Source organism: Aotus nancymaae, unplaced genomic scaffold (assembly GCF_030222135.1).
Source record: "Aotus nancymaae isolate 86718 unplaced genomic scaffold, 86718_ANA_hifiasm-v0.15.2.pri h1tg000003l, whole genome shotgun sequence".
In the NCBI taxonomy this organism is placed as follows: Eukaryota; Metazoa; Chordata; class Mammalia; order Primates; family Aotidae; genus Aotus; species Aotus nancymaae.
In genome coordinates, this window is record NW_026988414.1 from 50,475,101 (window position 1) to 50,489,148 (window position 14,048).

Sequence of the window (14,048 nt, forward strand, 5' to 3'; positions counted from 1 at the left end):
GGGGATCATTAAAAAAATCTAGAGACAACAGATGCTGGAGAGGATGTGGAGAAATAGGAACACTCTTATACTGTTGGTGGGAGTGTAAATTAGTTCAACCATTGTGGAAGACAGTGTGGCAATTCCTCAAGGATCTAGAAAGAGAAATTCCATTTGACCCAGCAATCCCATTACTGGGTATATACCCAAAGGATTATAAATCGTTCTATTATAAAGACACATGCACACGTATGTTTACTGTGGCACTGTATACAGTAACAAAGACCTGGAACCAACCCAAACGCCCATCAATGATAGACTGGACAAAGAAAATGTGGCACATACACACCATGGAATACTATGCAGCCATAAAAAACGATGAGTTCGTGTCCTTTGTAGGGACTTGGATGAATCTGGAAATCATCATTCTCAGCAAACTCACCCAAGAACAGAAAACCAAACACTGCATGTTCTCACTCATAGGCGGGCGTTGAACAATGAGAATACGTGGACTCAGGGAGAGGAGCATCACACACTGGGCAGGTTGGTTGGGGTGCTAGGGAAGGGACAGCAGGGGGTGGGGAGGGTGGGGAGGGTGGGGAGGGATAACATGGGGAGAAATGCCAGATATAGATGAAGGGGGAATGGAGGCAGCAAACCACCTGGTTATGTATGCACCTATGCAACAACCCTACATGACCTGCACATGTACCCCAGAACCTAAAGTACAAAAATAATAATAATGTAAAATAATGGAAGATTTCTTGGCATACCTTTCCCTATTAGAACCACCAATGTGATATAGAGGAAAATAAGGTTAGCAAACTTTTAAAGCAAATAATCTTTGAAATTATATTTTCTGCAGTAATTATATTTAGGATAAAAGATATAGCTGATGTACATGGTAGAAAGAAGTTTTCAATAAATTTTAAAATAATAAAGGCAGAAATCCAATGAAAAATGTCATATTACAAACACTAATAAAATCTTGATGGAATGAAGAACTGACAGTTCTTCATTTTAAATAAGTAAGAGAATTCTTCGTGTATAATTATATGCTCATAAGAAATAGTTCAATTTTTAAAATAGTGGTTATTTTTTAATGTACACAAATTTCTAACTTTTTCAGATTAAACAGGATATAGCTACAGAGACTCTGATGGCAAGTTGATGAAATAAAGCATGGTGTCAGGATTTTCTCACCTAAAACAAAGAATTCTTGTCATATCTAGCACTAAGAAATTAAGATGGATTATAAAGCTGCAGCAAAACTGCAGTAAACCAGTGTGACAACAATGCAAGTTAAGTAACAACTTATAAGGCCAGTACTTCCAGGTGTCATTATATTATCATCATTAATTAACTTGGTGAAGGATTGAATTAGTTATCTTTTACTCCCTAACAAATTAACATAAGCTAGGCAGCTTACTGATATTCAAAGTAGTATTAATTAAAACAATAAGAAACTGTTAATGTATATCATATATCATGATTAAAAATAAATATATTACATATATTAATATAGTTTACTTGTACATCAGTTACATGAAATCTATCCAGAAAAATATATTGAAAAAAGGAAATACTATGCCCTGAAAATGTAACTCACATTCTTTTCCCCATTACAGTCTATTTTTCTGTCCCCTTCAGTCACTAACTTCTCTTATTTATACTTCTACCTGCTACAATATGGTTTGTTCTGACTTATTTGACCATGACAACTCTCATAAGTTTGCCAATGCCATCTATTTTCCCAAGGGAGTGGACAGTTACAACTTACACCTTCTGTGAATCTACTAATTCCTCTTTTCAGAACATTAATTTTCTTAAATCAACTTTTTTCCCTAGTATTTTCACCTGTTGTCCTAATGTGTGGCCTTTCCATCTGTTTCCTTTGTGGCTTTTCTCTTTCCTTTCTTAACTGTGGGAGGTCCTCAGAATCATATTTAAACCATTTTCTCCCTCTACACTCTCTCCACACATGAGCTCCTTCATTTCTGGGCTTTCAGTTACCACATATGAACTTCCAGCAATTGCATCCCTTATAAATCGCAAACTATTATATCCAATTGGCAGTGCACATTTACGCTTAGATGTCTACCAGTCAGCATATAGAGGATATTTCTGGGTTTATTTTTATTTCCTCACATGCCTTGGTCTACCTTGTGGGAAGAGAAATTCATTGGTTCTTCCTTCTCATTATCGCATTTGACATAGCTGATACTAAGTATCATTAATGTTTTTAGGTTTCTTTCCCTACAAAAACCAAAGATACAAGAGAGCAGGAATTATATTTGTTATGTTCACCTAGCTATCTTGAGGGCAACATACAACCTAATTTAGACAAAGTTAATTTTTACTTATACTTTGATTGTAAGAAGTATGGATAAAGGAATTGTGCCATCCATTCTTTAATCAGTTTTTACAACCAGGGTGGGAGTTCAATTTTAAAGAATAAAGAATATTTCATAGTAAAAATTTAATAAGGTAAAATAATAAATATAAAGAACATAATTTGTTACACAATTCACAATGTAAAAGTTCACATGATATAATATGAACAAAACTAATTTAACTTATATAAATAGTGAAATAAATATTTAAATAGATGAAAAACTAATTTAACTTACATAAATAGTGAAATAAATAAGTATTTAAATAAATAGATGAATAGATCCATCAGTATGGCCATCTGTAAGGGACTAGTGCCCATACAGCTCAACAGGATGTCGCTTAACACTCCTGAAAACACTTGACATATTTAATTCAACTCATGGCATGGTTATAGCAGAAACAAGAGTCTTTGAAGTGGCACAACTTGTGGAAGTATCAGCTCCTGTATTAGTCTATAAGAATCATTTCCACGTTGCACCAAGTCTCATTCCTTAGTCTTCAATGTTTTTTGCAAGTTGATTGATAAAGAGGAAGGATCTCATGATTTCTGCTCTGACAACCTCCCAGGCACAAGGGCTGTGTGTCTTCTCTGTCAGATATAGAGCGATTCTTTGGAAGTATTTCCTCACAGCCAGAATGGAGTCCTCGTACATCAGGGGAATCTCTGTCACCCCTACCTTCTGCATCACACAGGCTTCCAGATCATTCAGCTGCTGGTAAAGTTCAGTGTAGAGTTTTTCTAGGAGGCTCTCATCCCAAGCAGCAGATGAGTCCTTTGTGCTGAAGAGGTTGAAGGTCTGCTGGATCATCTCATGGAGGACAAAAATGGCTTGAGCCTTCTGGAGCTGGCTGCCATCAAACTCCTTCTGGGGGAATCCAAAGTCATGTCTGTCCTTCAGGCAGGAGAAAGGAGAGATTCTTCTCATTTGTGCCAGGAACACCAAGGCCCTCCTGTTACCCAAGCTGTGGTTCTGAGGCACATCACAGCCCAGAGAGCTGAATGACTTGTAGCTGAGCACCACAAGGGCCACCAGTAAATATAAGGGCAAGACCATGATAGATGTTGCAGATGCTGCTGAGCTGGTTCAGATGGATGACCCTTAACCTCTGGCTCTAGGATCTCTGAAGACTTTGGTTTGTACACAGCCTTATATAGGGAACATACTAATTTCCATTTTCAGAACGCAACTGCATTTTTTTTCTACTTTTTTTTTTTGCTTCCCTTTATGCACTTTCTATACGGGCTTGGGGAAGCGTTTCTCAACCAGTTTCCTTTTCATTACTGTGTTCCCTTTTTCAACCTCCAGAGTCCTGTTTGATAATTGTTTTTTCCAAGTAAACCCCTTCTGATAATTTAATAACACAGATATATTATATGTATATATGGATGTACCGTATTTCTATCCATGCCTTATACATAAAAAACGAAGTGGACTGTTTACTTCTTTATGCAATGTAGCATTAATAATAAGAAAAATTTTATGCTAAAAGTTAAATTTAAAAGCTATTGACATTAAACTTTTTGAAAATTATTTGCTGAGTGACTTCTAGTATACTTACATAAATATTAATGAATCAACTGAAACATGTAAAGTTATAATACATAAAAATATATATACCAATCTAGTAAAAATACTTATATTAAATATGTAGTATCAATATAATAAAAATACTTAAAAATCTCAAAAAACTGTTAAGGGGCTATTTAAAATTAAATTATTTCTGTAATATTTAATTTATTTTACTTAACATTTAGTTTTGCTTCATATAGAAAATAATTTTTGCCTTCAGTAACTGCTAAATTTTCATCCAGGTATAGTCAACACTTTTTTTTCAGCAGTTACTATAAGCACTGATGTTTGAAAAACTGTTATACAATATAATAATAAAATACAAAGCATTTGTATAAAAGTATATAATACACTTGAAAGTACTGAGGATCAAACATAAGCTACATACCCAGACAGCCAGTGGCAGCCTATTCATATGCCAATGGAGACCATATCACATGGTATGTGCTTAAACACATAGTGGAGAGAAAGTCCACCAATGACAATCATCTATATCACATTGGTTTGTAGCACTGATCTCACATACATTTTGTCTTCCATGAACTCAATTCAATGATTTTCATGTGATACACAAGAAAACCAAGTGAAAGAAAATAAATACTAAAGGATAAGGTTTTGTTAGAGTTCGGCATTCAGGGGCCATAAATGAATGTACTATTTACAATTTGTTCACACTGCAAGAACTAAGGTTTGTACCCTTAGGAGCAATATCATCCCCAATAAAAATACACAATTGAGAAAACATCAATTTGATTTTTCAAAACAATTTTTGCATTAATGTTCTGGTTTCCCAAAGAAGCTGGGGACATCCCAATTCTAGTTCATTCTTATGAAATTTAAAAAAGCTATCTGTTACCTAAGGTCAATAATAATATCTAAATATGATAAAGTAAATTAGGTGTACCATTGTTTACATAGCATGCAAGACACCAAATATCTTTCTCATTTCCTTTTCATTGAAAACAAAAGTTGTTGCTTTTTGTATCCCAATAAATGAGGATAAAAAGACAACAACTATATATCTAAATGTGATAAAAAATGTAGGAATGGAAGTAATATCCCACTGGAGAAAAAAACTAACAAAATATAACTTAGACATTCAGCCCAGGTTAGATGGACATTAATGAGTTGGGGAGAGCAGAAGCAAAATGGTGGAAGAGATGTAGATCAAAGGTAGCAAATGGGCTTGAGCTCAATAAAAAGTAATCATTACTGGTCCAGGGGGGTGTTTGCAGCTTTAGTGAATTCAGCCTTACTAGACAGTTGAGGGTGATGAACCAAACATAAGACGTTGTGCACTAGGAAGGCAAATGTGTGAGAGCACAATATTCTCACTGTAGAATGGACAAGTATAATTGTCTCAAGTTCTCTACTAGTAGATAGATAAACTCCAAAGATCAGTATTTTTCATGTTGTATGTTGTAATGTTTAGTATTCAGTGTCACCTTGATTGAATTGAAGGATTCAAAGTATTGTTCCTAGGTGTGTCTATGAGGGTATTGCCAAAGGAGATTAATATTTCAGTCAGTGGACTGTGAGAGGGAGACCCACTGTCAATCATGGTGAGCACCATCTAAGCAGCTGCCAGTATGGCTAGAATGAAGCAGGTAGTAGAAGATGGAAGAGGAGACTTGCTGGGTCTTCTGGCCTTCATCTTTCTCCCATGATGGATGCTTCCTGCCCTCAAAATCAGCTCTAAGTTCTTCAGCTTTTGGATTCTTGGAATTACACCAGTGATTTTCTAGGGGCTCTCAGGCCTTTGGCCGCACACTAAAGGCTGCACTGCTGACTTCTCTATTTTTGAGGTTTTGGGACTTGGACTGATCCACCACTGGCTTCCTTGTTCCTCAACCTGCAGACGGCCTATGGTAGGACTTTGCCTTGTGGTCATGTGAGTCAATTCTCCCTAATAAACTCCTTTATATATATAAATATATCCAATTAAATAATTCTGTCCCTCTAGAGAACTCTAATGTACCTCTCTAATAAGAAGCCAGGAAATAGATGATTTCAAAGGAAACTTCTCTTGACTTAATAAAAAGGACAATAATGATAATACTAATAAGAATAATAATAATAATTATCGTATTTCTTATCAATCAGATATTGTTCTTAGCACTTACAAAAACTACTTTCACTTCATTCAAAGAGAAATACACTCATTTTTCATAATTATTGAGCATCTACTATGCGCCCATCCCGGTTTAGTTGCTAGAGACATCAGTGACCAAAGCAGACACTGACAGGTTGTACTATTGTCCCCTTTTACAAAAGGAAAACACAGAAGCACAGGGAGCTATTGAGTTGTGGAGCCACAGTTGGAACTCAAAATATCTGACTCTAAATCCTCAGTTCTTACATGCTCCCTGGGAATTATTTCTGGCCATAAGAACTAGAGCTGTTTTCTAGACCCCGATAAATGTTTTCTTAGTAGAGTCCTATATAAAGAAAGCCATGGTCTTTCTTTTCAGCTCCTTCACCCTCTCTTTCACTGAAAAGCCCTATTTGTCTATGCCTGATATGTTACATTATAATGAAGATGGTCCCCAATTTATTTACATGTTATATACTAGTTTTGTTTTATTGAGAACATATATTCATAAACTTGAATGTAGTTGCAAAATTCTTTGTTCACCCTAGTAATATATTCATAAACATCTCTGTAAAACTCTGTATATTTCTATCCTTTTATTCAAATATCCTTAAGGCTTTAGATTTTATCTTAGCACAAGTCTAAGACTAAGTCATGATGAGCTAGAGACATGAGCTAAGTCAGAACTAAACCAATGAGCTAATGCTCAGAGCTCAGGGAGACCACATCTAGAAGGGCTCGCTAAAGGGATTGAAGGTGGGAATGGAAGTACTTCTGGAGAAATGAGGAGAGTCAAGTGCATTACAGGAGGAGGACTGTGATGCCAAAGTCTCTGAGTCACCTGACTTGCCAGCTGGTTGATGCCATTTATGTTGCAGGCCAGCAGAGTTTGCTACTGAGTTAATTTTACCACTTGTTTTGAGAAACTGGGCAAACATGATAGGCAATATATGTAGTGAACTAAAGAAAAGGTGTTGGAAAAAAAGAATGTGTTTGCCTAGGTGGAGGGATGTCTGGTAAAAATGGGCATAGAATTGGAGAAAACTATGCCTTTGCTCCTTCCATTTGGCCTTTCATTTTTTTTTTGGTGTGTCTTAAATAATGTGATAATTATGTAGCCTTATTCAGTGATTTTCAAAAAAGATTCTCCTCACACAAAAAATAAATGAATGATTATTTGCTTCTTATTAGCTCCATCCATTTTCCATGTGATAATGGGGTCCATTTCTGTTTGATTTCCAAAATTTGGCATGTAATATTCAAAGTGACACTTCAGGTAGAAAAACCAAGATTTTGGATTTTGACTCTTTGGTCAGATGTTTTTGCCTGGCAGTGTTATTCTTCTTTATGCATGGTTATAATTCTCTCTTTTAGCTGTCAGAGATGTCGCCTTCAGTTATCTGTCCCATTTTCTCTTTAGACTAGCTTATCAGGGGTCCACAAGATATTTATGGGCAGAGACATCATCTTATCCAAACTTGTTCCCTGGCACCTTTGCCCAGTCGCTATCATTTCAGGTGCTCAGTCAATATTCATGAAAAAGAGTAATCACTATAATACTAGAGGAAAGAATAATACCAATACATATTAGATACATAATTTGAAAGGAAAATAAAAGATATTTTGTAAATTCTTCAAGGTTCTTCATGGGGAGTTTTCACTGAAAATTATGTGGAATATTCAAAGAAAGAACAGCCACTTGATTGTAGAATCATTTTCAAGCTTCAGTTTTTAATAATTAGAATATCTGAATGAGAAATAATGACTTGGACAAATGGAAGACTCACTCTCCACTTTTCTTTCAGTGGTCTTCAAGTACCTGCAAAGATACCTGGCATAGTTTCCTTGTCTCCTCAGACAATAAAGAAAGAATTTCAATTTTACAAGTGATCCAAGGCCTTATCCCGATACTCTTGGCCTTTTTTAAACTTTAGCCAATGCCTTTGGGAACCAATTTAAATACTTCTTTCAAACAGTCAATGATGCCATAAACTCTAATGAAGGACATCTGTGTCCACTTCCCTGAGTTTGAATTGCGGAATCAGATTTTGGAACAGATGTTTTAATAGAGTATGATAGCAAAAACATTGTTTTTTTTTCCCTAAAAATCGCATTTGTACAAATATTATAAAAATGAAGATTAATCTTATTCAAAGAACTTGCCTCCTTTTCCCACTAATCACCCAACTGGACTCCCTTTCACAACTTCTTTTCATCTTGGTATCCTATGAGAATAAATCCAGGCCAAGTTAATTTGGTTGAAAGAGATTTTTGTCCTGTAACATCTGGGCCTATGAAAACATCTCCATGTGAGGTACCATAGTTTAATCTTTGCAATTGACTAAAATAGACTCAAGCACCACAGCCACATTTGGAGTTATATGTTGAAGATAGCAAAGCCACAAAATAAAAGGTACTCAGATCCCTGAATCATCTTCAGAAAACAGCCAACCAGAGTCATCTGAGCAGGAAGTCCTGCATTGAGCTTTTATAGGAAGGAAAGATTAATTTGCATATTGATCTAATTACTAATTATTTTCTATTTATCTGTTACAGCAGATAGCATCAACTTAACTGACAGAATTCTTTTAAAATACTATCCTGAAGAAACTTTTCCATAAAAAATGGAATTTCCGACTTAGGAAACAGTAAGTACCCCTTAAAGATTTAAGCAGATAAATAAAATTATAAGTGATCACCTTAAGAAAATAATACATGTTCTTTTCTGCAAACATTTTTTGCAAAATTGTGATACACAATATAATTTTGATATAATCTAATGACTGGTTTCAGATTTTTTGAGCTGGTTAAAAAATCTGAGATGACATTGCTTTTTTGGCTCAGGAAACAATAATGTAATTGATTAGAGAGATTCATGAATATATAATAACTTTCCTGTTTATTTGCTGTCTTTTCTTTGAGGACTGTTAACAAGGGAAAAACACACTTCAGTCTTCTCTCTGACAACCTCCCAGGCATAGGTGCCTTATTCTCTTTACTTCACGTAGGTAATGATTCTTTGGAAATATTTCCTGACAGCAATTCCCAAATAGGAACAAGATAGATTTTCTACTTTTGTAGAAATTTACTTTTGTCAGCTGCAGTTGTTCCAGGTTGTGATCATGGCTGTAGAGTTGTTTATCGAAGAGGATTTTATGTCAAGCAGCCGAAGTGTCCTCCCTGGGGAAGAGGCTAAAGATCTGCAGGAGCTGCTGATGGTGGAAACGGATGGCTCCTGTCTTCTGGATTTGGGTAATATTTCCTTTTTTTCCTAGAAACCTTAGGTTCTATCATTAGGCATAACTGAAAGGGGATATTTTCAGCTGTGTGAATATCACTGAGGTTTCCTCCCGCCTACCTTGTTTTCTAGCCATGGCTCCAAGCTTGTCTTGCTAAGCCAGCAGGCGGCGCCGAAGGTGAGCATGATGACTCCCGCCATTAGCAGGGAGATGCGGGCCACTGCGATTTCAGAAATTCACTAGCCTGCCGCGAGGGGACGCGGGCCCGCTACGCAAAGAGCGCTGCTCCCCTCGCTGCACACCAAGGCCGCAGCAAGGGGCCGCAATGGCCTTTCCTGACGCCCAGGATTTGGGAACCGCGTTCTTGGCGTCGCGCAGCCCCAGGGAAACGTCTTTGAGGCTTATCGCGTCAACTTTGTGCAGCTTCAACCTGAGTAAAAAAATCTCCTTTGCTGCTGAGGAGGCAGCTCCGCCGTGGTCTCCACGGAGACATCCTCCTCAGGTAGCCAGCAGGGCACCTTTCATTTTCGGAATTTTCCCCTGGCTTTGGGGCTTTATTCCCCACACAGACTTCAGCGAGGCTTATTTTTACAGAAGGACCAGTTGATTCTAGGGCTTGAGGACTCGAGATCACACGGGTTTAGTCTTCAGGATTCCGTTTGTGTGGGGGTGCGGGGCGGGGAAGGCTTGGGGAAGGGGACACACTGGACTCTAGGGCAAGAGGGCGGGTCCTGGGAGCACCCGGGGCTGGGGACGCTGCTCACCGGGCCAGGAGGAGGGAGGCGCCCTCCTGTAAACTTAAACATCTGTAAACTTAAGTTTACAAATGCAAACTATATAGATTATATTTATACTAAAGGTTGCTATCTGTATTACTTGGTTCTCAAGCTGCTAATAAAGACATACCCAAGACTGAATAATTTATAAAGAAAAGAGGTTTTCAATTAACAATAATCGCGCCTCGGATAAACCTCATTGGCTACGATACCGGATGAACCTGGAAACCATCATTCTCAGCAAACTGACACAAGAACACAAAACCAAACACCACATGTTCTCACTCATAGGAGGGTGTTGAACAAGGAGAACACATGGACACAGGGAGGGGAGCACTATACACGGGGGTCTGTTGGGGGGGAGGGGGGACAGCGGGGGGGTGGGGAGTTGGGGAGGGATAGCATGGGGAGAAATGCCAGATATGAGTGAGGGGGAGGGAGGCAGCAAATCACACTGCCATGAATGCACCTGTGCAACAACTTTGCATGTTTTTCACATGTACCCCAAAACCTAAAATGCAATAATAAATAAAGAAAGAAAGAAAGAAAGAAAGAAAAGAGGTTTAATTGACTCACAGTTCCACATGGCTGGGGAGGCCTCACAATCATGGCAGACGGCGAATGAGGAGCAAAGTTAGGTCTTACATGATGGCAGGCAAGAGAAAGCTTGTGCAGGGAGGGGAACTCCCATTTATAAAACCATCAGTTCTTGTGAGACTTATTCACTACCGCGAGAACAGTATTTGAGAAACTGCCTCCATGATTCAATTATCTCCACCTGGCTCTGCTCTTGCCATGTGGCGAGTACTACAATTCAAGGTGAGTTTTGGGTGGGGACACAGCCAACCCATATCACTATAATTTACTATGTTCAGATTCTCAGCCAGTAATTTCCAAACTTTATTTCATTTAATCTTTACAGTTTCTAAAATGACAACTACTAAAATAATCTCAATTTTTCCAACGAGGAAAGGAAAAGCTGATGTTTAGCTTGCTAAGAGTCACAGATTTTGTCAGAAAGTAGAGCTTTCTACTGCTTCCCAATTTCCCTCTTTATTTGCTCTCAGTACTTCCTCTTGGCTGCACTGAGAATGCTAGAGCTAATTAATCATAATCGTGTCTTTAATGTCTAGCTTTTGCTCCCTCGAGGGCAGTCATCATCCTGTCTTATTATCCTTGAATCCACATTGCCAAGCACATTGTTTGTCACATATATGCAGTGAACACATTTTTAGTGACAGAATGAAGACAACTGGATGACTTAACCCTTGGTATGCCAGTTTTATGCCCTGTTATCTGTAGATTGTAAATTGTGTCTCCTGTAAGGAAACGTGGAAGAAATCAAATCTAGTGCATTAGCCCTTAAAAGGCAGATGGAGAGAGGTGAGGAAATGTGTATTCAGTGCAATTTAATAAGTAAAAATGGGCTGGGCACAGTGGCTCATGCCTGTAATCCTAGCACTTTAGGAGGCGAGGTGGGTGGACAACTTGAGGTCAGGAGATCGAAACCAGCCTTGCCACTTGGTGAAACCCCATCTCTAATAAAATACAAAAAAAAAAATTAGCCTGGCATGGTGGCAGGTGCCTGTAATCTCAGCTACTTGGGAGGCTGAGGCAAGAGAATTGCTTGAACCTGGGAGGCAGAGGTTGCAGTGAACAGAGATCACGCCATTGCACTCCAGCCTGGATGGCAGAACAAGACTCTATCAAGAAAAAGAAAAGAAAAGAAAAGAAGGAAAGAAGGGAAAGAAGAAAGAAAAGAAAAAAGAAAGTAAAAATTACATCTAAGATAAAACCTCTAAGTACCATTATTAGAATTTTAAGAGAAATAGACTGAGACTCAGACAGGTTTTTATTTAAACATTGGTTCTTGGCTGGGGGTGGTGGCTCATGCCTGTAATCCCAGCACTTTGGGAGGCCGCGGCGGGTGGATCACGAGGTCAGGAGTTCGAGACTAGCCTGACCAACGTGGTGAAACCTCATCTCTACTAAAAATACAAAAATTAGCTGGGTGTGGTGGCACAGGCTTGTAATCCCAGCTACTCGGGAGGCTGAGGCAGGAAAATTGCCTGAACCTGGGAGGCAGAGGTTGCAGTGAGCCAAGATCGTGCCACTGCACTCCAGCCTGGGCAACAGAGTGAGACTTTGTCTCAAACAACAACAACAACAACAACGACAACAACAACAAAAATTGGTTCTCATTTAGATGAATACCTCCTATTAGATGAGATTTCTGCCATTTTCTGAGTGTTTAATTTCCATTATAATACAAAAGAATTGTTGAAGTCATGACTATGTGAGATCCATAAATAGAATAGAAAGTGAACAAAATGGAAACAAAATTGAGATAAATACAAAAACTGAAAATCCTAGCCTTGTTATGTAATAATCTCACAACAAGAAAGTGCTGAGACAGCTGGATGAAGGCTCACAAGGCACAGCCAGCTGTATCACACCACTGGCCCTGCCAGCCTATTCACTAGTGACACTGAGGATGATGTTCTTCAGCTATCTCTGTACCCTTAGTTATGAGCTGGCCCAGTACCTTGGCTTGCCAGAAGCAGAGACCTTCACAGTTCTGCACCAAATTGACAGAATCTTCCTTTTCTTCCTGTCTGAAGGACAAGAATGTTTTCAGGTTCTCCTGTAGCAGATGGATGACACCAAATTCCAAAAGGCTCAGGCCATTGATATTCTCCATGAGATGACCCAGCAGATCTCCAGTGTTTTCAGCACAAAGGGCTGAAATTACTCACTGAGCTTGATCAGTAGCTAGGACCTCTGGAAAATTGTTTTGGAACAGAAAATGGAAGAGACCTTCAGTAGGAAAACTCCAACCTGTCTGTGAAGGGTTATTCCTGAGGGACCAGTCTCTATCTGAAAAAGAAAGTACATAGCTGCTGTGCCCATTGGTACATTGGACATTGTCCTACCAGAAATTAAGAAGTAAAAATCAGTAAGTTATTTCTCTGTGTTAGTAGGCTTATCAGAAAACTCAGAAGATTGAAAAAGAGACTTAGACATCAACCTCATTTTGGTCAATTGGGTCTCTATTAATATGTCACTTCAAGTTCAATTCAAATACTTTTCTTCTGCTTCTGTAGTAAAATGCATTGAGTCATTTTTGTTAGACTTTTTCAATAAGAAATTGTACAGTACTTTTGAATATAAGGAAATTACATTTTTAGTTTATAACAATTACAATGTATCTCATGATACTTGTCTTCGAACTTTATTATTATTATTATTATTATTTTTTTTTGAGACGGAGTTTCGCTCTTGTTACCCAGGCTGGAGTGCAATGGTGCGATCTCGGCTCATCGCAATCTCTGCCTCCTGGGTTCAGGCAATTCTCCTGCCTCAGCCTCCTGAGTAGCTGAGATTACAGGCATGCGCCACCATGCCCAGCTAATTTTTTGTATTTTTAATAGAGATGGGATTTCACCATGTTGACCAGGATGGTCTCGATCTCTTGACCTCGTGATCCACCTGCCTCGGCCTCCCAAAGTGCTGGGATTACAGGTGTGAGCCACCGCACCCAGCCGAATTTTATTCTTTATAAATATGGTCAGTTTTGCCTTTTGGTTTCTTCTGCTTGTGGAGGATAGGAGGAAGTTAAATCTTAACTATAAATGTTGGGTCTTAACTCACCCTCTTGAAAAGATACAAAGTGTTCTTAAACCTTGAATCTGCCTTCAATTTCAAAAAGAACATAATTGGTTTTATTTATTTTATTGCTTCATAAAATATTTTGAGTATATCTATATCAAGTAATGTACTTATTTAGTGAATATATTGGTAAATAAAACAACTGTATTATTTCTGTAGTGGAGCACCCTGGCAAAGATGACACATCTTATAGGGTAAGTAATCAGTAGGAACCCTTTCTAGGGCTATGAAAAAGATGCACAAAACACTTTGGCAGATTTTATAGCTGGAACTAATTCAGTTTTACTTGTTTCTTGCAAAAGTTATGTCCAATGTTTGTTGATTCAAT

At 38.2% G+C, this 14,048-nt stretch overlaps 1 protein-coding gene across 1 annotated transcript; it reads right to left on the minus strand.

The window, feature by feature from the left end:
• Positions 1–2,864: 2,864 nt before the first annotated feature.
• LOC105715629 (interferon alpha-8-like) lies at positions 2,865–3,428 on the minus strand. Its single transcript, XM_012450034.2, has one exon. The coding sequence runs from the start codon at positions 3,426–3,428 to the stop codon at positions 2,865–2,867; it is 564 nt and encodes a 187-aa protein (XP_012305457.2).
• Positions 3,429–14,048: the final 10,620 nt, after the last annotated feature.